This window comes from Canis aureus, chromosome 18 (assembly GCF_053574225.1).
Source record: "Canis aureus isolate CA01 chromosome 18, VMU_Caureus_v.1.0, whole genome shotgun sequence".
NCBI lineage: Eukaryota > Metazoa > Chordata > Mammalia > Carnivora > Canidae > Canis > Canis aureus.
In genome coordinates this window covers 9,757,193-9,781,592 of record NC_135628.1, presented here as the reverse complement: position 1 = coordinate 9,781,592, position 24,400 = coordinate 9,757,193, and the positions used below count along the sequence as shown (strand labels likewise).

At 34.4% G+C, this 24,400-nt stretch overlaps 1 protein-coding gene across 7 annotated transcripts in view; it reads right to left on the bottom strand.

The window, feature by feature from the left end:
* IMMP2L (inner mitochondrial membrane peptidase subunit 2) overlaps positions 1 to 24,400 on the bottom strand; it is an 845,985-nt gene that overhangs the window by 712,409 nt on the left and 109,176 nt on the right. Inside the window, exon 6 of one of the 7 annotated variants that reach the window (XM_077856156.1) lies at positions 7,963 to 8,859. The exons of 5 other annotated variants lie outside the window; for them this stretch is intronic. In XM_077856156.1, coding sequence (XP_077712282.1) covers positions 8,725 to 8,859 — 135 coding nt within the window. In that variant the 3' untranslated portion in view covers positions 7,963 to 8,724. Of the gene's footprint in view, positions 1 to 7,962; positions 8,860 to 24,400 lie in introns of those variants that run through there. One more of the 7 variants, XM_077856159.1, reaches the window with a different exon arrangement.

Here is a 24,400-nt window from a genome sequence, read left to right as displayed (position 1 = left end):
AGCGCACTCCAGAACCTCTTCTTCATAAGTCACTACTTTCAAGAGGAGAAGACATAGCTAACTGAGAGGCAGACAAGAGAGAGGAGAAAGAGAAATGTATCCCAAATGAAAGATAGATAAGGCCATGGCCAGACGTGTAAGCAAAACAGACATAAGCAACATTCCTGATAGAGAATTTAAAGCAATGACCATAAGGATACTCACTGGACTTGAAAAAACAGTGGAAGACATGAGTGAGACCCTTAACCCAGAGATAAGGAATAAAATAGTTGAGATAAAAGGCTTAATAAAAAAAAAAATGAGAAACACACTTGTCAGAATGAACATCAGATGGAAGAAGCAGAGGAACAAATCGGTGATCTAAAAGGTGAACAAAAGAGAGAAAAAAGAATTATACAAAACAAGAATGGACTTAGGGAACTCAGTGACTCCATTAAAGGTAATAACATTCATATTATAGGAATCCCAGAAGAAAAAGAGAAAAGGGGACAGAAATTTATCTCAAGAAATAATAGCTGAAATCTTCCTTAATCTGGGATATCCAGATTAGATATCCAGATCCAGAAGGCACAGAGAACTCCCACCAAAATCAACAAAAGCAGACTCAAACCAAGACATATTGCAATGAAATTGGCAAAATATAATGATAAAGAGAAAATTTTAAAAGGACCAAGACAAAAAGAAGTCATTAGCTTACAGGGGAAAACTCAGACTAGCAGGAGATTATTCAACAGAAACTTTGCAAGCCAGAAGAGAATGGCATGATTTATTCAAGTGTTGAATGGGAAAAATCTGCAGCCAAGAATACTCTGTCCAGCAAGGCTATCATTCAGAACAGAAGGAAAGATAATAATTTTCCCAAACAAAAACTAAAGCACTTCATGAACACTAAACTAGCACCACAAGAAATAATAAAGAGGGATCCCTGGGTGGCGCAGCGGTTTGGCGCCTGCCTTTGGCCCAGGGCACGATCCTGGAGACCCGGGATCGAATCCCACGTCGGGCTCCCGGTGCATGGAGCCTGCTTCTCCCTCTGCCTGTGTCTCTGCCTCTCTCTCTCTCTGTGACTATCATGAATAAATAAATAAAATCTTTAAAAAAAAAAAAAAAAAGAAATAATAAAGAGAACTCTTTGACTGGAAAGGGAGATCAAAAGAGCCACTATAAAGGCAGAAAAAAAAGCAGTAAAAATGAATACTTCTGTAAAAAATAAGACAAGGAACTCACCAAAAAAAGAATATAAAAAAAATAACATATACCTAAAACATGGGAAGGAGAGGAGAAAAGAATGGGTTCAAACTTAAACAATCATCAATTTAATATAGACTGCCATATGCAGAAAGAGTTATATACAAACTGAATGGTAAGCATATACCAAAAGCTATTAGTAAGTATGCAAAAAATAAGGAGAAACAAACCAAAATATATCACTAAAGAAATTTAGCAAAACATGAAAGAGAGAAAGCCAAGAAAGGATCAGTCAAAATCATTAGAAACAACCACAAAACAAGTAATAAAATGACAATAAATACATATCTATCAATAATTATTCTGAATGTAAATGGACTAAATGCTCCAATCAAAAGACATAGGGTGATAGAATGGATTAAAAAAAAAAAAAAGACCCATTTATATGCTGCCTACGAGAGACTCATTATAGACCTAAAGACACTTACAGATTGAAAGTGAGGAGATGGAGAAATAGCTATCATGCAAACTGATGTGAAAAGAAAGCCAAGGTAGCAATCTTTATATCAGACAAACTAGACTTTAAAACGAAAACTGTAACAAGAGACAAAGAACGACACTATATAATAATAAAGGGGACAATCCAATAAGAACATAATAATCGTAAATATTGATGCATCCAATATGAGAGTACCCAAACACATAAAACAATTAATAGCAAACATAAAGGAACTAATCAATAACACAAAGTAATAAGGGACTTTAACAACCCACTTACATCAATGGACATATCATCTAAACAGAAAACCAACAAGCAATCAATGTCTTTGAACGACACACTGGACCAGATGGACTTAACAGGTAAATTCAGAATATTCTATCCTGAAAAAACAAAATACATATTCTTTTCATGTGCACACAGAACATTCTCCAGAATAGATAATTTACTAGCTCACAAAACCAGGCTCAACAAATTCAAGATTAAAGTCATAACATTAAAAAAAAAAAAGCCATGCTATGCATCTTTTCTGACCATAACGCTTTGAAACTAGAAAGCAACTATAAGAAAAAAAATCTAGAAAGAACACAAATACATAGAGATTAAATAACATGTTACCAAACAATGAATGGGTCAACCAGGAATAAAAGAATTTAAAACTACATGGAAAGAAGTGGAAATGAAAACACAATGGTCCAAAACCTTTGGGATGAAGCAAAAGCAGTTTTAAGAGGGAAATTTATGGCACTACAGGCCTAACTCAAGAAGAAAAATCAACCTAGGCTTGCATCTAAAGGAGTTAGAAAAAGAAAAACAAAATCTAAAACCAGCAGAAGGAAGGAAGGAATAATGATTAGAGCAGAAATAAATGACAAAGAAACTAAACAAATATACAAAAACCATCACTGAAACCAGGAAATGGTTCTTTGGGATGGGGGTGAGGATGGGAATCAATAAAATTGATCAACGTCTTGCCAGATTTTTCAAGGAAGAAAGAGAAAGGGCTCAAAATCACAAATGAGAAGAGAAATAATCACCAAAATCACAGAAATACAAAGAATTAAAAGAGAATATTATGAAAAACTATATGCAAACAAATTAGACATCCTGGAAGACATGGATAAATTCCTAGAAACATATAAACTACCAAAACTGAAATTGGAAAAAAAAATCAAATATTTGAACAGATTGATAACCAGTGAAGAAATAGAATCATTAAACAAAAAAAACCCCAGCAAACAAAAGTTCAGAGCCAGAGTTTTCCTATCTTCTCAAACTATTCCAAAAAACAGAAAATGAAAGAAAACTTCCAAATTCATTCTAGGCAGCCAGCATTATCTTGATACCAAAATCAGATAAAGACACCACAAAAAAGGACAACTATAGGACAGTATCTCTGATGAACATAAAAATAAAAGTCCTCAACAAAAGACTAGCAAATGAATTCAATAATACATTCAAAAAATCATTCAACACAATCAACAAGGATTTATTCCTGGGTTACAAGGGTGGTTCAATATTTTTAATATATCACATTAAGAGAAAGGATAAGAATCATATCATCATTTCAATAGATGCAGGAAAAGCATTTGACAAAGTACAGCATCCATTCATTTTAAAAACCCAGAACAAAGTAGGTTTACAGGAAACATACCTAAGCAGAATAGAGGCCATCTATAAAAAACCCACAGCTAACATCTCCCTAAATGGGGAAAACTGAGAGCTATTCTCTCAAGCTCAGGAACAAGAAAAGGATTCCCATCCCCACCACTGTTATTCAGTATAGTACACAGCAATCAGACAACAAAAAGAAATAAAAGCCATCCAAATCACTGAGAGGTAAAACTTACATTATGTGTAGGTGATGTGATGTGATACACTACATAGAAAATTTGAAAGACTCTACTCAAAAAAAAAAAAAAAAAAAAAAAACTAGAACTGATAAACCTTACCAAAGAGGTAAAAGAACTAGGTCTTTTACCCTGAAAACTATAAAACACTAATGAAAAATCTTGAAGATGACAGAAATAAATGGAAAGGTAGTCCAATGCTCATGGAATGGAAAAACAAATATTAATAGTCTATACTACCTATAACAAGCTACACATTTAATGCAAGCCCAATCAAAACACAAAGAGCATTTTTCACAGAAATAGAAAAACAATCCTAAAATTTATATGGAACCAGATAAGATCTTCAAAGCCAAAGCAATCTTGACAAAGAAAAGCAAAGCTAGAGGAATCACAATTCCAGAATTCATATTCTTTATGAAGCTTCAGTAATCAAAACAGCCTGATACTGGCACAAAAAAAAAAAAAAAATAGACACATAAATCAGTGGAACAAAATAGAACCTAAAATGAACTCAAAACTTTATGGTCAATTAGTCTTTAACAGAGTAGGAAAGAATATATAATATAATATAATATAATATAATATAATATAATATAATATATAAGAAGAGTGTCTCTTCAACAAATTATGTCAAGAAAACTGGACAGCAACGTACATTAGAATGAAACTGAACCACTTTCATATACCATACACAAGAACAAATTCAAAATGTATTAAATATCTAAATATGAGACCTGAAACTATAAAAATCCTAGATGAGAACACAGGCAGTAACCTATTTGACACCAGCTATAGCAATGTTTTCTAGAAAAGTCTCCCGAAGCAAGAGAAACAAAGGAAAAATAAACTATTGGGAGTACATCAAACTAAAAGGCTTCGCATAGCAAAGAAAACAATCAACAAAATTAAAAGGCAAACTATGAAATGGAAGAAGATATTTGCAAAAAAAAATATATCGATAAAGGGTTAGTATCCAAAAAATACAAAGACCTTATAAAATCCAACACCCCCCAAAAAGAATAATCCATTAAAAAATTGGCAGAAGTCATAGAGACTTTTTTCCAAAGAAAACATCCACATGGCCTACAGACACATGAAAAGATGTTCAACATCCCTCATCACCAGAGAAATGTAAATCAAAACTACAATGAGATACCACTTCCTATCTGTCAGATTGGCTAACATCAACACAATAAACAACAGGTCTCCTCAAGAATGTGGAGAAAAAGGCACCCTCCTGCACTGCTGGTGGGAATGCAAATTAGTGCAATCACTGTGGAAAACAGTATAGAGGTTCCTCAAAATTTAAAAACAGAATTATCCTAGGACCCAGTAATCACACTACTATATATTTACCCAAAGAATACAAAAATATTAATTCAAAGGGATATATGCATCTCAATGATTAGTGCAGCATTATTTACAATAGCAAAGATGGAAACAGTCCAAGTCCATCGGTTGATGAACAAATAAGGAAGATTTGATATACATACAATGGAATGTTATTCAGCCTTAAAAAAGAATGAAATCTCATTTGCAACAACATAGATACAGCTACAGTATACAACGGTAAATGAAATAAGTCAGAGAAAGACAAATACCATATGATTCCATTCATATGTGAAATTTAAGAAACAAAGCAAATGAGCAAAGGGGAAAAAGAAAGAAAAACAAAGAAACGGACTTAATTAGAGAACAAACTAATGGTTACTAGCAAGGAGAGGAGTATTTGAATGAGCTAATAGGTGTTGGTTATCACAGAATGCATTTGTGATGAGCACCAGGTGATGTAGAGAATTGTTGAATCACTGTATCATACACTTGAAACTAATATAACACTATATGATAACTGGAGTTTAAAAGTTTTAAAAAATGAACACGGGGTGCCTGGGTGGCTCAGTCAGTTAAGCACTGACTCTTGATTTCAGCTCAGGGTTGTGAGATCAAGCACCAAGTTGGCCTCCATACTCAGCAAAGAGTCTGCTTGAGATTCTCTGTCTCCCTCTGTCCCTCCCCTTGCTCATGCACTCACACACACAATTTCTCTCTAAAATAAATCTTTTAAACAAATAAATAAATAAATATTTAAAAATTAACATCAAATAAAGGCAGAGGTGTTGTAGATAGCTCATCTGCATTTTAAGAAATGTTGACAGTGGTTTCTCAAGTAAAAGGAAAATAATACCAAGGAAAATAATAGCAGTAATACCTTGCATCTACATAAAAGGCATGAAGAATATATATAGACACAGTATTTTCCCCTAAGTTTTCATCTCTTTAAAAACATAACTGACTATGAGGACACCTGGGTGGCACAGTTGGGGTTTAGCATCCAACTCTTGATTTCAGCTCAGGTCATGATCTCAGGATCATAAGATCAAGTCATGCATTGGGTTCCATGGTCAGCATGGAGTCTGCTTAAGACTGACTCTCAGTCTCTCTCTCTCTCTCTTTCTGCCCCTCCTCCCTGCTCTCTCTCTCTCTGCCCCTCCCCCCTGCTCTCTCTCTCTCTCTCTCATACATAAGTAAATCTCTGAAAAAGTTAATTGATTGCATACAACAAAAATTATGTACTATGGAGCTTATAAATATGCAGAAGCAAAAAATAAGACCACAATAGCACAAAAGATGGCAGGGGCAACATAAAGTATACTATTTTAAGATATTTTTATGCCATTTCACTAATAGTTATTTGAAAGTACAATGTGATAATTTACTAATACCTACTAGTGTAACCACTAAAAACTAAAAGAAAAAGGTATAGCCAATAATGGAGATAAAATGATATATAAAATATACACAATTTTCCCAAAACCAGGCAGGAAAAGAAAATATTACAAACAAAAAGGAGAGACAAAGAAACAAAGTGGCAGATTTAAATTCAACCCTATAAATAATCACATTATATGTAAATAATCTAAACCAGTATCTTTACCAGGGCTCCCAGAAAGAATTAAGCCCTAATGCTCTAAGTCATAAGTCTAAGTCTTACAAAGCAATAAATTAACTTGTCTTCTATGTTACCTACATTGGTACTTGAAATGTCCCATCCTCAAGAAACTGGGAAAACAATCATTAAAATCATTTTCCATAGGGTTTAATTCTCTTGCAGAAGCCTAACTAAGCAAGGCCAGTACATGTCCAATTTAAAGGCATAGATCATCAGATTTAACAAAAGCAAATGCATGCTATCTAAAATGAGCCCAAATTAAATATAAGGACACAAGATGTTAAAAGTAAAATGAATTTAAAAGATACATAAATCATAATAACACTAAACATAAGAAGGCTTGAATAGCTACAACAATTTCAAAGTAGGTATCAGAACAAGGAATATCACCAAGGATAAAGATAGATATTTTATTATGATAAAGTAACCAATTCATCAAGAATACCAATCAATTAGGCGTCTGGTGGCTCAGTTCATTGTCTGCCTTTGGCTCAGGTCATGATCCTAGGTTTCTGGGATGAGGCCTGTAATTGGGCTATCTACTGAATGGGGAGTCTGCTTCTCCCTTTGCCCCACCCTCCACTCCTGGTCTCTCTCTGGTTCTCTCTCTCAAATAAAGTTTTAAAAAAATACCAATCAATCCTAAATACATATGCATTAAAACAGAATTTCAGAACACATGAAGCAAAAACTAATAGAACTGAAAAGAAAAATAAACCAAGATACAATAACAGTTGTAGATTTCAACAGTCTTCTTCCAGTAACAGATAGAACAATGAGAAAAATCAGCAAATTATAGAACACCTAAATAACACATCAACAAATTTGACCTAATTGAAATTTATAGAACACTCCACCACCTATGAGTGACAGAATACATATTTTTCCTGTGCACATGAAAAATTAACAAAGAGAGTATGTGACAGGCCTTGAGGAAAAAAACAAAACAAAATCAAAAACAAAACAAAACAAAAAAAAACTCAATTTGAAAGGACTGGAATCATTCAGAATACTTTCTTCAATAGCAACATAATTAAACTACAAATCAATAAAAGCAAAGCCAAAAACCTCTAAAATACAGAAGTCAACCAATATACTTCTAAATAATCAAAGGAGAAAAAGAAATCACAAGGGAAATTTTAAAGTCAATGAAAATGAAATGAAAACACAAAATATCAAAATGGGGAGGGGGGAGCTAATGTAATGTTCAGAACAGTGCTTCATAAAATGTGCTACACACTAGAATCACCTAGGGACTTTTTAAATATCCCATTGTACCCATTATCAATGTAAACAAATAAACCAAAATGTCTGGGGTTGGAAAACAGGCATCAGTAGTTTTTAATGATTCTCATATGATTTCAATTTATAACAAAATTTGAAAGCCACTGGTTTAGAAAAAATAATTTATTTTTAAGAAACATAAATTTCTATCTCAAGAAAGTAGAAAAAACAAATTAAAATACATAGAAAAACGAATAAACAGTATCAGATAAATCATAAACCAAAAGCCACTTTTTTTTAAACTTTTTTTATGATAAACCTCTTACAATGACTAAAGGAATAGAAAATATAGAAGACACAAATTATAAATATCAGAAATGAAAGAGTACATTCTAGAGATGCTTCAAGCATTAAAACAAGGGAATAGCATAAATAAGCTTACACTAATATTCTTGATAACTTAGGTTACAAGGATAAATTGCTTATATGATGCAAATTACAAACAGGATGCTAAACCAATAAACAATTTCATAAATTGAATTTATAACTAAAAGTCTTCTCATGAAGAAAATCTTAGGATCAGATGGCTTCACTGGTTAATTCTATAAAATATTTAAGAAAAGAGAAAAATCCTAAGCAAACTTGTCCAAAAAAGAAAAGGAGCACTTCCCAAGTTAACTCTAGAGAGCCACCAAACCACCAAAACCAGATGCATATTCCAGGAAAAAGAATATGACAGACCAATATACTTCATAAATATACACATAAAGATCTTTAACAAAGTAACACCAAATCAAATCTAGCAACATATAAAAGGATAACACATCATGATCAAATGAAGCTTATTCAGGAATTCAAGAGTAGTTTAACATTCAAAAATCAAATCAAAGTAATTCACCACATTAACAGATTACACAAAACCAGAGGACCATCTTGATAGTTGCAGAAAGTAAGCTACCATATTTGTTACTGATTTTTAAAAATTCAAAAGCCAGGTCGCCGCCTGTGGCTCAGCTGTTTAGTGCCATCTGCAGCCCAGGGCCTGATCCTGGAGACCTAGGATCGAGTCCCACGTCGGGCTCCCTGCATGGAGCCGGCTTCTCCCTCTGCCTGTGTCTCTGCCTCTCTCTCTCTCTGTGACTCTCCTGAATAAATAAATAAAATCTTTAAAAAATAATAAAAAATAAAATAAATGAAAATTCAAAAACCACTCAGCCAAGTAGAAACACCAAGTGTGGAGTTACAATTCCTTGACTGTTGGCTTCAAATCCACCCTCCATTGCCCTGCTGTGTTATACTGCAGCAGGGCTCTGTATTTGTTCCTTCCCAGCTGCCATGACGTTGTTTTGTCAGGAGAGGGTACTACACGAACACTGCAGTAAGAAAATATTTGTTTCTGGTTTCAGTGTGATTTATACTTTTCCTGCTCCTCTGACAGCCAGTAGCATAGGGGTACCCGGAGGCCCTCAACCCCATTTCCCCAGAAGTTTCAGTAGCACCCACCTGAGCAACTTCTCAGGCAGTTTCCCCAGCAAGTCCCACAAGCCCCAACCAACAGTTTCCCATAAACTTTCAACAGCACCTCTGTGATCTCCTTCCCTGTGAATTCTGCCCATTGCTCGGGGTGGCTCATCGCTACCATACACCACAGGAGTAAGACAATCGGGCACACTGGACCCACAAAGAGAAACTCCTTCCTCCTGCCCTAGCAGGAGGCTGCCAAATGAATTTCAGTGACTCCTCCACAGACAGCTTCCCCAAAATGCTCAACAGGACCAGGGAAGGTGGCTTACTCGATAAACAACTATGGTACATCTATATAATAGGATATTATTCAACAATTTAGAAAAATGAGCTGACAAGCCCTGGAAAGACATGGAGGAACTTTATTTTTTTAAAAAACATTGATTTAAGAGAGAGAGCATGCACAAGTGCATGGCAGGGAGAAGGACAGAGGGAGAGGAAGAGAGATGACCTGAAGCAGACTCTACTCAGAATGAAGCCTGATGCGGGGTTAGATTTCACAACCCCAAGACTAAATCAAGAGTCAGACACTTAACCGACTGAGCCACTAAGGCACCCCACATGCAGGAACTTTAAATGCATACTAGTACGTGAAATAAGATAAGTCTGGAAAAGCTACATACTGTATGGTCCCAACTATGTGGCATTCTGGAAAAGTAAGCGATTAGAGAAAACAAAAAGGCCAGTGGTTACCAGAGGTACAGGAGGAGGCAGGGAAGGGTGAATAACAGGTGGATCACAAGGGATTTGTAGGGAGATTAAACTCTTCTGTTTGATACTGTAATGGTAGATATACAATATTATGCATGTGTCAAAACTGATAGAACTAAACGCAAGGAGACGCAAGGAGTGAACCCTGAATGTTAAGTAAGAACTTGCCTTAATAATATTTCATCAATAGAGGGTTCATCAATTTTAACAAATGTACCACATTAAATATGAGACTAATAAGAGAACATATGTAGAGAGAGCAGAAATATGTGGGAACTTTACTTTCTACTCAACTTTTCCATAAGCCTAAAACTGCTCTAAAAAATATAGTTACTGATTTTAAAACACACATTTTTAAAATATCACATAATTTATAATAATGTGTGGTAGGGAGAATTCTAAGTAGCCTCCAAGATTCCTGCCTCCTGCTGTACACACCCCATAATCTCTTTCCCTTGAGTGTGGACAGCACTGTGAATATGATAAGGTTCACTCCCTGTATCAGGTTACATTATATGACAAAGGTGAAGCGATTTTACAGATGTAATTAAGGTCCCAAAGCAATGGACTTTGAGTTAATCAAAGGGAGATTGTTCGGGGCTAATCAGGTAAGCCCTTAAAAGGGACTTAAAGCCTGGGACTTAAAAGAGAAAAGCCTCAAAACTTGGGAGAGATTCTCTGGTTGGCCTTCAAGAAAAAGGATCATATGGGATCCCTGGGTGGCTCAGCAGTTTAGCACCTGCCTTTGGCTCAGGGTGTGATCCTGGGGTCCCTGGATGGAGTTCCACATCAGGCTCCCTGCATGGAGGCTGCTTCTCTCTCTGCCTGTGTCTCTGCCTCTCTCTCCGTGTCTCTCATGCATAAATAAAATCTTTAAAAAAAAAAAGAAAGAAAGAAAAGAAAAGAAAAAGAAAAGAAAAGAAAAGAAAAGAAAAGAGAAAGGAAAGAAAAAAGGAAAAAGGAAAAAGGAAAAAGGAAAGGAAAAGAAAAGAAAAGAAAAGAAAAGAAAAGAAAAGAAAAGAAAAGAAAAGAAAAGAAAAGAAAAGAAAAGAAAAATCACATAGCAAGGATCACCTCAGAAGGATTGAAAGCAGTCTCCAGACAATAGCAAACAACAAAATGGGGACTATAATCATACCACACCAACATGGGATAGGACTTCATGAGATTGCAGCCCCACCATGACCTTGGTTTTTACCCTGTGAGATTCTGCTCACAGAGTCCAGCTACGCCCAGACCAGATTCTTCACCCGCAATAACTATGGGATAATTCATGTTCTCTTCAGCCACTAAATTTGTGGTAATTGTTACATAGTCATAGAAAACAAACACTGTTACCCTCCAGCTGACAAACTACCAAAGTCAACAAATTAGGCCAAAGAAGTCATTTGGGATTTTTGTTTATTCTGAAATAAGTACTGTCATTGTTATAAAAATGCAAATTACTTTATTTTGCATATAGCTGGCATATGACATTTTGAAAAGCCAAAATACAACAAGCCTATATGACACAACCAAGGCCTATTTTTAAAAATGCACAATCAAGAATAAAATACAAGAACAATTCTTTTGGGAAGCAACTTTATATATATATATATTTTTTTTTTAAGATTTTATTTATTTATTCATGAGAGACCCAGAGAGGCAGAGACATGCGCAAAGGAAGAAGCAGGCTCCCTGCAAGGAGCCTGACACAGAACTCGATCCCAGGACTCTCTGGGATCACAACCAGAGCCAAAGACAGACGCTCAACCACTGAGCCACCCAGGTACAACTTTTTTAAATGCTACTTAGTATTTTGTAAAATGTCGCCAAGTGATAACTTTAAAAATAAAGGGGGGGGTCAAAAGACCCCCAAAAGAAGTACAAAGAGAAATCAAAAGTGTAAAAATTTGCAAATAAGACATATTATGAATCTCGAATTTCTGAATATAGATTTTACATAATTTTCAAAAGCAGAGTCAATATTAATTCTTTTCTATGTGCCAATCTCTAAACTAAAAAAAAAGTAAAGCCCACCCTAGTGAAACAAGACATTACACACCAAAAAAGCCCTTATACTATGATGTAACACATCTTATATCACAAAATTCAAAATTCTGGTGAGACTCACCATTTTTAAAAACATGTATATTCACTGATATTGAAAAGAATATTGAAAATTTGAGATCTAAGTATTTTTATGACTTTTCTTCTCCGTGTGGATAAAGAGTATTTGATTTCTATCTTCTTTTCTTATCAAATTATAGTGGAAAAAATGGTATCAGTCTCTGAGAAACCAAATTTTCTTTTTCTTCCAGCCATATCATTTTATGATTCATCATTAAATTTACAATTGTATTAGACTATATTATTAACATTTAAATAAATACTTTAAGGGGAAGGTCATATGGTCAACCAAGGCTTAGAACTGGTTAAGATAAATTACTGAAAAACATAGTTCAACTGTATTTTAAAAGTTATTCTAATGGATAAAGCAATAAACAAAATGTGGTATATCTATACAATGAATTACTCTTCAGCGTTAAAAAGGAATGAAGCAGGGCAGCCTGGGTGGCTCAGCGGTTTAGCGCTGCCTTTGGCCCAAGGTATGGTCCTAAAGACCCGATATCGAGTCCATGTCAGGCTCCCTGCATGGAGCCTGCTTCTCCCTCTGCCTGTGTCTATGCGCCTATGTCTCTCTCTCTCTCTCTCTCTCTCTCTCTGATGAATAAATAAATAAAATCTTTACAAAATTAAAAAAAAAATTTTTTTAAAGGAATGAAGCAAAAAAACAAAAAAGAAAAAGAAATGAAGCATCAACACATGCTATAGGGTGGGTGAGCCCTGAAAATATTATACTAAGTGAAAGAACCAGAAACAAAAGGCCACATGGTTTATTATTTATATAAAATATTCAGATAAGTAAATCCATTCTGGATATGGGAGACTCCGTTAGGAATAATAGCTTTTTGGAACTAAAAGGTGACACAGCATTGTGAATGCCAATGAATGATATGCTTTAAAATAATTTTATATTATGTGAATTTTACCTCAATTTTAAAAAGTTAATCTAGTCAGTCTAAACACTGAATTATTACATATAGGTGACAGAAATTGGGAATAGATGGTCTCTGTACAACACTCAACTGTGCAAATAAAAATCACTAGCACATGAACAGAAAATCATTAACTATCCTATTTTAGTACACATTAAAACTTTATACATGATGCTTGAAAGGTCATCTGTTCACTGCATGAACAATAATGGAAATGTTCTATCCTGTGCTAGACATAAAATATTTGCAACATTTTTCAAAAATTATATAAAATGTTAAGTGACAATGGCAGTTCACATAATTGTACTGAACAATATGCATGCTTTCTCTTTTCTCTACCAATTAAATATTCATAAATTATTGCCAAATGCCATGTTGCAGAAAGGTAAGATTTAACCCAAATTTTGGAATCTGGTTTGAATTACTAGGATTAGCAAACAAAGCAGTCAAATAAAATATTAAGTACGTCAACCAAATAATACACTTTCCTGTTGTTTTTGGAAACACTTTATTAAATTTCCAAAGAGAAAAACATTCATACAAAAGATCTTAACCACTGCTTTGAAAACACACGTTTTAACCCATAATTGAAGATTTTTCAGTATGTTTGGTTCAAGATTATTTTCTAGTAAGACAATCAAAAGATTCCAATCAGAAGAAACACTTTAAAGGTATTTTTTCAATAATTTAAATAGATTTACAAGCTAAAATCTTGTCCATAATTACGAGAGTTGCCTACTTTACTCAGTAGGCAATAAATGTATCATATGAAATACAGAATGTAGGTGACAATTCAGAGTTCATACCTAAATGACATCATAAGTTAAGCAAAATAGAATATGTACTATCTTTAATAAAATTAAATGAGTACTAATATTATATGCAAGTAGTAATGAAGAAGGCACTAGACCTGCACTGTCCAATAGAGTAGCCATTAACCACATATATCTATCTAAATTTAAAGTAATTAGAATTGCATAATAAAGACTCATTTCTTCAATTGCACAAATTATTTTTCAAGTCTTCAATAGCCACAGAAGAAGGTCTAGCAGCTACCATATTGAACAGATTTCTATCAATACAGAAAATAGTACTTTTTGACTTGTTAACCATACAATTGCCCATGAAGCTTAAGCTTCAGGGCTCCTTGCTTGAATAGACCCTTTCAGGGACCTGGGAGGAGCCTTAGCAATGTGTTCTCATGATGATGCATTTTCATACACGATGCAAAATTTTAAGATGCTTTAGTCATAAAAAAATTCTTTCTCTTGCCCCTCCAACTTACACTTCACCACCCTTGCACTTGAATGCACATTGAATGGCATGAGTGGGTAGACTGGGATTCCAGCAAAAGAAAAGGTGAGTTAGAGATATATTCAGTTTCGGTTTAGTGGGACATATGCATGTGGGTCTCAGTCATTTTCTCATGTAATAAATTACTGTCATATTGCAGGATGGCTTCTGGGAATATACCTTTTTCCTACTACTTCACCTCTCCTAGAGTCATGAAATGAAGATGCAAAATCAGATATCAGAGGTGACATGAACGTGTCTCATGGCAACTAGAATCACAGGATATATAAGTAGAGGAGAAACAGTCTGAAATGTACACAGCTAGAAACGAATCATTGGGAAATTTTTCCAATCATGAGATACGAAACAGTATAAGCAAATAATTTCCATTTTTAATCAATACCTGGCCAAATTTCTCTTATTATGAATATAGTTGATAATATATTTAATTATAAATGCACCATATTTTTTTTCTTATTGATAGGACTCATGAAATGGAATTTCTCTGAAATTGTACAGCACAGATTTGTAACACTTCTACAAATACTGGGCGTGTCTGTAAGTGAAACTGCATGTTTCTTATACTTCAACTATCAATAAAAACAAAATTTTAGGGGCACTTGGGTAGCTCAGTGGTTGAGTGTCTGCCTTCAGCTGAGATCAGGATCCCAGGGTCCTGGGATCAAGTTCTGCATCGGATTCCCCAGAGGGAGCCTGCCTCTCCTTCTGCTTATGTCTCTGCCTCTCTCTCTCTGTGTCTCTCATGAATAAATAAATTAAATGTTTTAAAAAAATTATTAGCCAAGTTAGAGCAAAGATTTATCTTTGGAGTTTCTTCATAGAAAATCGTATTATAAAAGCATTGTGATAGAAGCAAACACTAAACATCCTATACTTGTAGAAAAAATAATTTAAAACTACAATCAACAGTTTTAAAATGTCATTTTCTAAATATTGTGGTGATTATGTCATTGGCCTCTTTTGCAATCTGTAATCTGTTCTTTTTTCATTCTAAAAAAATGTTGACTTTTGTACATAAACTTGTATTTGTAATTTTGTACTTCTTTCTTAAAAGGGAACCCCCCCCCCCCACAAAGATCTGTTTCGGTCCCCAACAAAACCTTGATCTGCTCATGGTGCTAGGAAATTATGTCTTGATTAAAATATATACTTACTAATTAGCAATATCCTCATTTTTGTTTCTTCATTTTACATTTGTTACAACATTTAATAACCCAGTCACATCACTATCATTAAATCCCAGAATTTGAAGTGGTTAATTTGAAATATATGCCTTCTACTCTCACTGAAGCTTATCTGATATCTCTTCAACCTTCAGTACAAAAAAAGTTCACACCTCACTAGCACAGATACAAATGTCAGTCCTGGTAATTGAGTTACACTGGGTGCCTTTGAGCTTTGTATTATACTGCTGCTAATGGCAGTTAAGTTCTTAATACAATTACAGTTATAGTTATTCAAATGACCAAGGCTTTTTTTTTAAGTAAACAATATATTGAAACTAAATGCTGGGGAGGGCAGACAAAAAAAAAAAAAAAGAAACTAAATGCTAATCTAACAATAACAATTCATTTAAGTAAGACAAAAAGTTTAGTCTTTTAATTATATTTAGAAAACGTTCTATCAACATTTTAAACCAACTTTATGTATTATGAAAATGTACTTACAATAGTATAAAAATGCCCAATAGGTAATGCCATTCATGCAAATATTCCCTAAGTTACATTTTATTTTTTATTTCATACCCTTTACACTTCATTAAGCCATACTTCAGATAACCTAATTTCTCATTATTGTATTGCAAAGATATTCTCAACCTGAAATTACATCAAATAAATTGTAAATCAAATTTCTGAAAGCCATAACCATAGGTGGAAATCAAATGAAATGCTTAATTTCACATAAATGGCTAAAGCTTTAAATGGATTGCACTTATTTAATTGCCTAGGCACACTTATTCAGAAGTGTTTTTGTTGCTGTCTCCTCCTATAGCTGTAGGATGTTATTCTAATATGTAAACAATACATTGACAGTTAAGACAAAAAGATTTCAATCAACTAAAAAAAAATTAGAGGCTATGTGAAAAAATTAACTGAAATTAGACTTGGAAAGCATGTATTCTAGTATATTCCTTTTCTCTGATTAACCCTGTTTGATAAAAAAGAAAGAACTGAAATAAGATTAGAAGTAAAGAGACAACCTGTCACCCTTACTCAAGAAAAATGGTTTTATTCAGAGACAGAAGGTGGAATGGTGGTTGCCAGGGGTTTGGGGCCAGGAAGGGCGGGGCAAGGTTTGGAATAAGCGGTTACTGAGTTACTCCTTAATAGATACATACTTCCAGTTTAGGGAGATGAATGCTGATGGTTGCCCAATGAGAATATACTCAAATGCTACAGAACTGTACACGTAGAAATAAATGGCTGAAGTGATATGTTTTATGTTATGTACATTTTATCACTAAAAATATTTAATTCTTCTAAAGTAAATATACTTACATTTTTATGTTTTTTTTTTCTTTTCTGGGATTTAGCCTGAATTGAAAAGTACTTTGTTTTAAATAATGAAAACTAAGTACTTAAGTGAATCATTAAAAGTCATAGCTAATAAAATGGAGAAAACTAATTCAGTTTCTTGCTTCAGGCTCTGAACATTTTTCTCTACTACTACACAAATTGAGAGATCACCTAAGAAATTCCAAACTTCTCTCAGAATACTTATTTCAAAACAAATAAAATTATATATTTTATATGATTTTATAATGTTTTTATATAATTTTATAATTATATAAGGTCCTATCTATTGGACAAAGGCTCAAGTGAAAATTTTTCCAAAAAAAAAAAAGATAGCAAACTATACCTATCACACACTGAGCATGAACAGTTGATACAGTGGGCAGTATCAGTAGGAAAGCAAGTCCAGTTGTCAGTTGTGGAGAGAAAGGAATGAAGTCAACAGTATGAGCATGCAATTAACTTCCAAGAATCTATCCTATCACAGATACCAACATGTCCCATCTTCTAGAAACCCCGTTCACAAATTCTAGGATGCATGATATTTTTAAAAATGAGTTCTAAAAAAAAACAAATAATAAAAAAAAATAAAAATGAGTTCTAGTTTATTAGAAGTTTATGTTTATAAATCTGAGTAGCATCTGTAGAACCCATTTTACAATAAGGGATATGCAACAGTAACTCCACCTTCTAACATAGAGTCACATAGGAGGTAGAAAATAAATATGTTTAATTAGCAAGAAAGGAAGGAGAGAGGTAAAGGAGGAAATTGAGGGGGGAAAAGAAAGGGAAAGTGGGCAAATGGTTCTATGCACTTTAACAATCCATCAGCTGGCACTCAGAGTCTGGCTGTGCTGTACAGAAGAGAGGCTGGAAGCCGTTGATGGACAGTCAGGGCAGGTGCCCCGACTAAGCTGTGCAATTTTGTACATTTTATTGCTGGCTTCTTTCTTTATTGAATTCAAATATATTAGTGATCTATACAAAGTACCTGAACAACATCTGGGATTCATTACAACCATACATGATGTACAACTACACCATTAAAACTTTAAATACAGTCTTAATCCAGAGCAGTTTTATATATCCCAAAGTAGGTTTCTTCTCTGTGCAATAACTAAAACTCTGCATTTTTATCAACATTTTATGATAGATCATTTTGAAGCCAAATAGTAAACAATTATATCACAAAAGCAAAACATTTGAAATAATCATTTCAAATATTTCAATTTTATAACCTTTATAAAATATGAGCTTGTTTTGGCCAGAGAATTGTGTCGCTTTTTGCTGACCACCAGGCAAAAAACCTCTGTCAAGTGACTTTCAGGTTGATACACTATGTGCCATTATAAGCAATTACAGGCTGAACAGAATGCTAGCTGTGTGTACTTCTGGCATTCCCCTCAATCCATGTCATTAGTCATTTCATGAATCATTTCAGCTTTCCTCTGTCAACTACCCTCTCAGATTTTTCAGCTATCATTCTTAAGATCAATTCACAAAGCAATTCTTCACCTTTCCGTGTTCTTTTCAGGCAAACATTTACATATTTTGATTCCCTAAAGATGTCATTTTTTTGGCAAAACTAACTGGTACAGGGTTGGGGGCAATGAACAGAAAAATGGTTGCCTGTAGGGTGTGAGGGCAGAGTTTGACTAGTAATGGACATGAGGGAACATTCTGGGCTGATGGTAATATTCTGTATCTTGATAAAGGTTTGGGTTACACAGGTCTACACATATGTCAAAACTCAGCAAATGTTTCCTTAAGACTTATACATCTTTGTTGTATTTAAATTTTACCTCAAGAGGAAAAAGAAAAAAAAAAAAAAAAACTATGACTGAACTCTAGTTAATGATATGCATGCTGAAGTATTTAGGGATAAGTTCCTGAAATTTACTTTGAAATGCAAAATAAATAAGACGGATTAACACATGAATAGAGGGATGAATAGTGGATAGATATATAATCAGAAAATGTCTGCTAAAATATGAGAGGTAGGTATTCTGCTCTTCACTGTAGAATTCTTCATTTGAAAATTTCCATAATAAAATGTCTTAAGGTTTGTAATTTCTTCATAATCCTTTTTTTTTTTCATAATCCTTTTCAATTTAATATTCACCCAGTAAAGAAAAAGGCATCAGTAAATGTTCCCAAAGATTTTGACCATGACCTTGGTTACCCCCTTGCTTGATAACTTTCGATATTTATAAAAGTTGATCCAAATAGCACCGGATAAAAATATTGTTAAATTGGGGTGCCCGGGTGGCTCAGCTGGTTGGACATCCACCTTGGCCTCAGGTTATAATCTCAGGGTTCTGGGATTGAACCCGCATCAGCATTGGGCTCCCTGCTCAGCGGGGAGTCTGCTTCTCCCTCTCCCTCTGCCCCTCTCCCGCTGGTGCTCACTCTGTCTCTCAAATAAAATAAAATCTTTAATTAGTTAAATTAATTAAATATATAACCTACTCATCCATTCCTTCATTCATTCTACAAATATCTGTCAATCACCTTCTATGTACTAGATGTCTGTAATGCTAAAGGAAGAAAGCCAACTTAATTGTAATACGATGTGATACGTATCAAGTGATAGAGGAATATGACTGGCAGGACATTTTCCGGACTGTAAAGAATGAGTATGATTTTTCCAGATGGAATACAGGGAGGGGGGAAATTAATTCTAGACTGGGGAAAATTGAATAAGTAAGCATATAATACAGAAACTTTATTTCACATCTAAAATTAAGTTTATGGTAGTTGCATCTTAAACTTATCAAAATATCTAAAGTCAATTTACATATATTAGATGTCTCCTCCTACTATCTTACAGACTACTTTTGGAAGATTCTGCAGTCTTTTTCAGTCACCAATATAAATCTAGGTGTATCTTTTTTACCACTGACTTCAAGCTGCATATATTTCACTTAAATATTTAAAGGTATGTTCATATTTGATTTTACTACTAATTAGGGTTGGGTTGTTGTTTGTTTTTTTATATAAAGCTTTTTAGCTGGAACTCACTTTGGGAAGTTCTGGTCTAATGTCTTGAAATTCCAGGAGTGAATGAATACTAAGAGATTAAAAAGTTTCCCAGATCAAGCAGCAAATAAAAATGCAAATTTCTAACACTGCAACTCAGCTCAATATAAAATGCACAAAGGACAAATGTCAAAGTACTGTCTAAATTGTAGACAATCTATTTAGATATTTTTAATATTTTATATCCTTTTAAGATATGTAGATGGTCCTTTAATGACTACTTTGTCTCTCTAAACATTTCCTTTCATGACTACTTTGTCTCTCTGAACAACAAAATTCTAGTATCTGTGGGTTTACTACAATGGGTTTTATCCACAAAATGTGTGTAGTGCTATAGAGCTCACATGCTTAAGAAAATTAAGTGAGATTTTTTTAAATGAAAAGGAGTTAGTGCTACTGTTCAATAAATAGTAGTAACTCATATTAAAACATAGTTATCCACATTCATACTCATGCAATTGCACAGATGTGCTTTTTGATCTGGGCCACAAGCTAAAGTGAGCCAGAATTCATCTTATCTTTTCAGTTTAGTTACAAAAGTCCTAACTCTTAGTCTCATTGCATTACTGACCACTTCAATGTCATGATAGCTTTTCATTTGCTCCCTTTCAGATCCAAACTCCTTACTTCACTGCTCACCCAAGACTGGCACTCTTTACAGAGTTCACTAGCAAAGACCTTAGAATTCTTTTATCATTTATCCGTTAGTGGCTGAGAATAGAAATATCACTGGACCTTGACCTCAAATAATCCTCTAAAAAAATTCCCAGTGACTGAGTTGGGCTAGAGGTTCAGACTCAAGATGCTTTGTAATTTGTTTCAAACCATTTTCTATAGGTACCTTCAAATGATCCCTAGGCTGAATGAGATGTTTTGTTCTGAGGGGCTTTGAAAAAGTCAGTTAGGAAAGGTAATATTAGGGGAGTTCTTTAGGGCTGAAAACTGAATTTTATAAAGAATATTCAGAGACCCTATGGAAAAGATATTTCTAGGGTGAAAAAGAATTAAATAGCCTGATTTCACTTGTTAGTACCTATAATGGCTATTATTATTTAATAATAAAGTACATTATCACTTTGAGCTAGAAAAAAGTGAGGATTTGAGGTTATACTTTGAGATCCAATTAAGCAGCCTAACTCAATCTTCAACAGAGGGGGGACGTTTGTGTGCAGAGTGTCAGAACAGTCTGTAAATTTGGGAACAACCCTGCAAAATGATCTTTACTATTGATCAATTTATTAATCTCCATGTTATGTTTCCATTAAGTGAAAACTAAAATAGTCTAGAGATTTACTGTTAAATTATAAATCTAGCCCAACATGTCATAAAGATTTAAAAACAGTTAAATCTTTAATAATGCCATAAGAGCAAATAGAGGCTAACACTCAATCTTAATAGGCAAGTCCATAACATGGACATTTTCTTCTCTTAAAACAGGTTGAATTTAAGATATAGGTATGAATCTTGTTTTGCTGGAATGCTAATTATACTCATTAAAAACCTGAAAGCTATTAGTCCTGATTTTCACTTTGTCATCTTTATGATATGCTCCTGATATGAGTGGGCTGTGAGCAGCTGTGCTCATGCTGCCCTCCTCAGCTGACTCCTGCCAGCAGGTTGTATGCATTTGAAGCTTCATGTTGCTCTTATTTGCAATATTCTAACAGAGTGATTTTCTTTACTGTCCCCTAGTCCTGTATTTCAATCTTAAAGAAAATGAGAGGGCCATTAGGGTCTTATTTAGCAAATAAGTCACCCTGCTTCCCTTGTCAAATGAATGAATGAATGAATGAATGAATGAATATAAATAAACAGATGGTTTCTTAAACTAAATGAGGACACAAGGTAGCAAAAAAATGAAAACTAAAAAGGTTAGAAGAAATGGAGATTTCAACAATAATTGCTTACAGAGTACATAAAAATTTGAATGTCTAAAAATACTTGGTGAACCCATACAATCCTAAAAAGCCTTTACAAAATGATTCCTATGATAAATAAATAAACCTGTTATTTCAAAAAGAAAAGCAAAACTTTTTAGTAAAAGGAATAAAATCTGATTCCATTTAAAACTTTTTAAAAAGTACTTTGATAGGGAAAAGGAGAGAAAATAAGTGGGAAATATTAGTGAAGGTAAGAGAACATGAGAGACTCCTAACTCTGGGAAACGAACAAAGGGTAGTGGAAAGGGAGGTGGGCGGGAGGTTGGGGTGACTGGGTGACTGGCATTGAGGGGGGCACTTGATGAGATGAGCACTGGGTGATATATGTTGGCAAATTGAACGCAAAAAAAAAATATTTAAAAAAAAATAATAATAAAAATAAATAAATAAATGGCCAGGTGCCTAACAATTTTTTTTACCCAAGAAAATCCTATTCTGTCTTTACTGACAATATGCTTTATTTTAAAACTAGAGTAGTACAAAAAGTTCAAAGGAAGACTTCCCAAAATACAAAAAAAAAAAAAAAGTCTAGGCTATACTAAGCCACAGCTAGAATGACTAGCTATACACCTTCCCAAATCTGTCAGGCTTAAAAGTATATTATAAGACAACATAACTATTTATATATTTCCTACTTGTATAGTTCTCAGTTGCCATGACTTATTCTTTCATTTTCTGCAAGTATTTAAAAAGCAGTACTGATTTTAAAGGAAAGAAAAAAATAAGTAGAAAAATAAAATGCATTAAGTTTTCACAAATAGAAAGCATATGATAAAAGATGGATAGATGGGCAGGGGGCAGATAGATTATGGGTGGATACACAGGTGGGTGGGTAGATACACAGGTGTGAATCAACAGATGCTCAGAAAGGCAGGTGAATGGATAAATAAGGTGCTTTCTATCAAAGCAAAAACAAAAAACAAAACAAAACAAAAAACCCACAATCTTTCTTTTCTCTTTTCACTCTTACCTGTAGAAGTCCTTAATACAGGTGTTCTCAAGGTCAGGAGAGAGTTTATGAGTCCCCATGGAGTCCCAAGGAGGGAGATGCACATTGATAGGGGCAGACACATGAATGTGTATGTGAAAGAAAGAGTGTGAGTCAGTGCGTGTATAGACATTCACTGATGCATTTACTGGAATTAAGAGTTCTTAAAGGTCTGATGACCTAAAGGAAAGTTAAGGCCCACTATTGTAAAGTGTTTTACATGATTCACTAAATGATAGGGCAATGCTAGAAAATATTCTCAAAGCTGGGGAGCCATGCTAATAATTGCAAGAAAACCTAAGGGTTTTCTCAAACTCAGGGTACTCAGTTAACTCTTAGCTGCCTTAAAGAGGTTGAAAATTACACTGTTTAAGACTATTTTTTAACAAAATTAAAATTAAAAGCCTAAGCGGGCACTGACTGTTCTCAAAATTTACTTTTAATAAGACTGAAGTTAGGACACAAAAGTTCTCAGTTTTATCAGCATTCAGTACTTTGTGCAAGGAAAATTCTTAGCACTGAGTTCCCACAATGTGCCTTAAGATAACATACAGATGCATAGAATAGAAATAAAGTCCATTAACAAAAGGACCCCTTCTTTTGATCTTCAGAAACAATTACCCTACTCTTTTTTAAAAGTGTACTTTGGGGACACATGGGTGACTCAGTGGTTGAGTGTCTGCCTTTGGCTCAGGTCGTGATCCTGGGGTCCTAGGATCGAGTCCCACATCAGGCACCTGAGAGGGAGCCTGCTTCTCCCTCTGCTTGTGTCTCTGCCTTTCTCTCTGCGACTCTCATGAATAAATAAATAAAATCTTTTAAAAAATAAAAATAAAAGTGTACTTTGCCAGAGTCACCTACCATCCAAAGAAGCAAGGCCTGAGTAAAAAGAATCTGGCAAAGCAGCTTGAACAAACATTTTCCATACATATAGGGAAGCTCTGGCACTCCCAGATGGTGCCAGGCATGGTTCCTGAATTCAGAGCAGCAGGATAATATCCACCCAGTACATAACAAAAGTGCTGAAAGTCAGCTAAAAAAAATAATTAATTCACAATATCTTCCCTGATTTCATATTTATTAAACATCACCCTTTCATAATTGCCTGGGTGAATTAAGTAAAGGATTTAAAGATACACAGAACTGAACTCCAACCCAGATGAAACACTGTGTTTCTTAAGATTCCAAAAGCTAAATTTTGTCCTTCAAGAGTAGCAGAACTTCAGAAAAAATGGTATCTTACCAGAGATCCCTTTTGAGATTTTCATAAACATTTATCATGGTGGCAAATAATTTCATAAGTTACTTTATTGGACATATCAGCTCACATTTAGAGAAATTCAGACCCAAGAAGCAAATTCACTGCAGGAGGGGTAACACAGCACTGTGGAAAGTATGTTAGACCAGATTCAAATCAGAAGACATAGGGTCTTAGTGTTAACATCACATGGATGAATGTGAGCTCCTGGGCAAGCATGATCATGATGTAGTTTGCTTTCAGTTACTGCTGCCACATGTATACAAAGCAAACATGGGCGGGGTGGGGGGGGGGGACATTATAGCCTTGAGCCACTCTAGTTTTTGTCTCTCTGGCTTTATCTCATAAATAACAAAGTCCT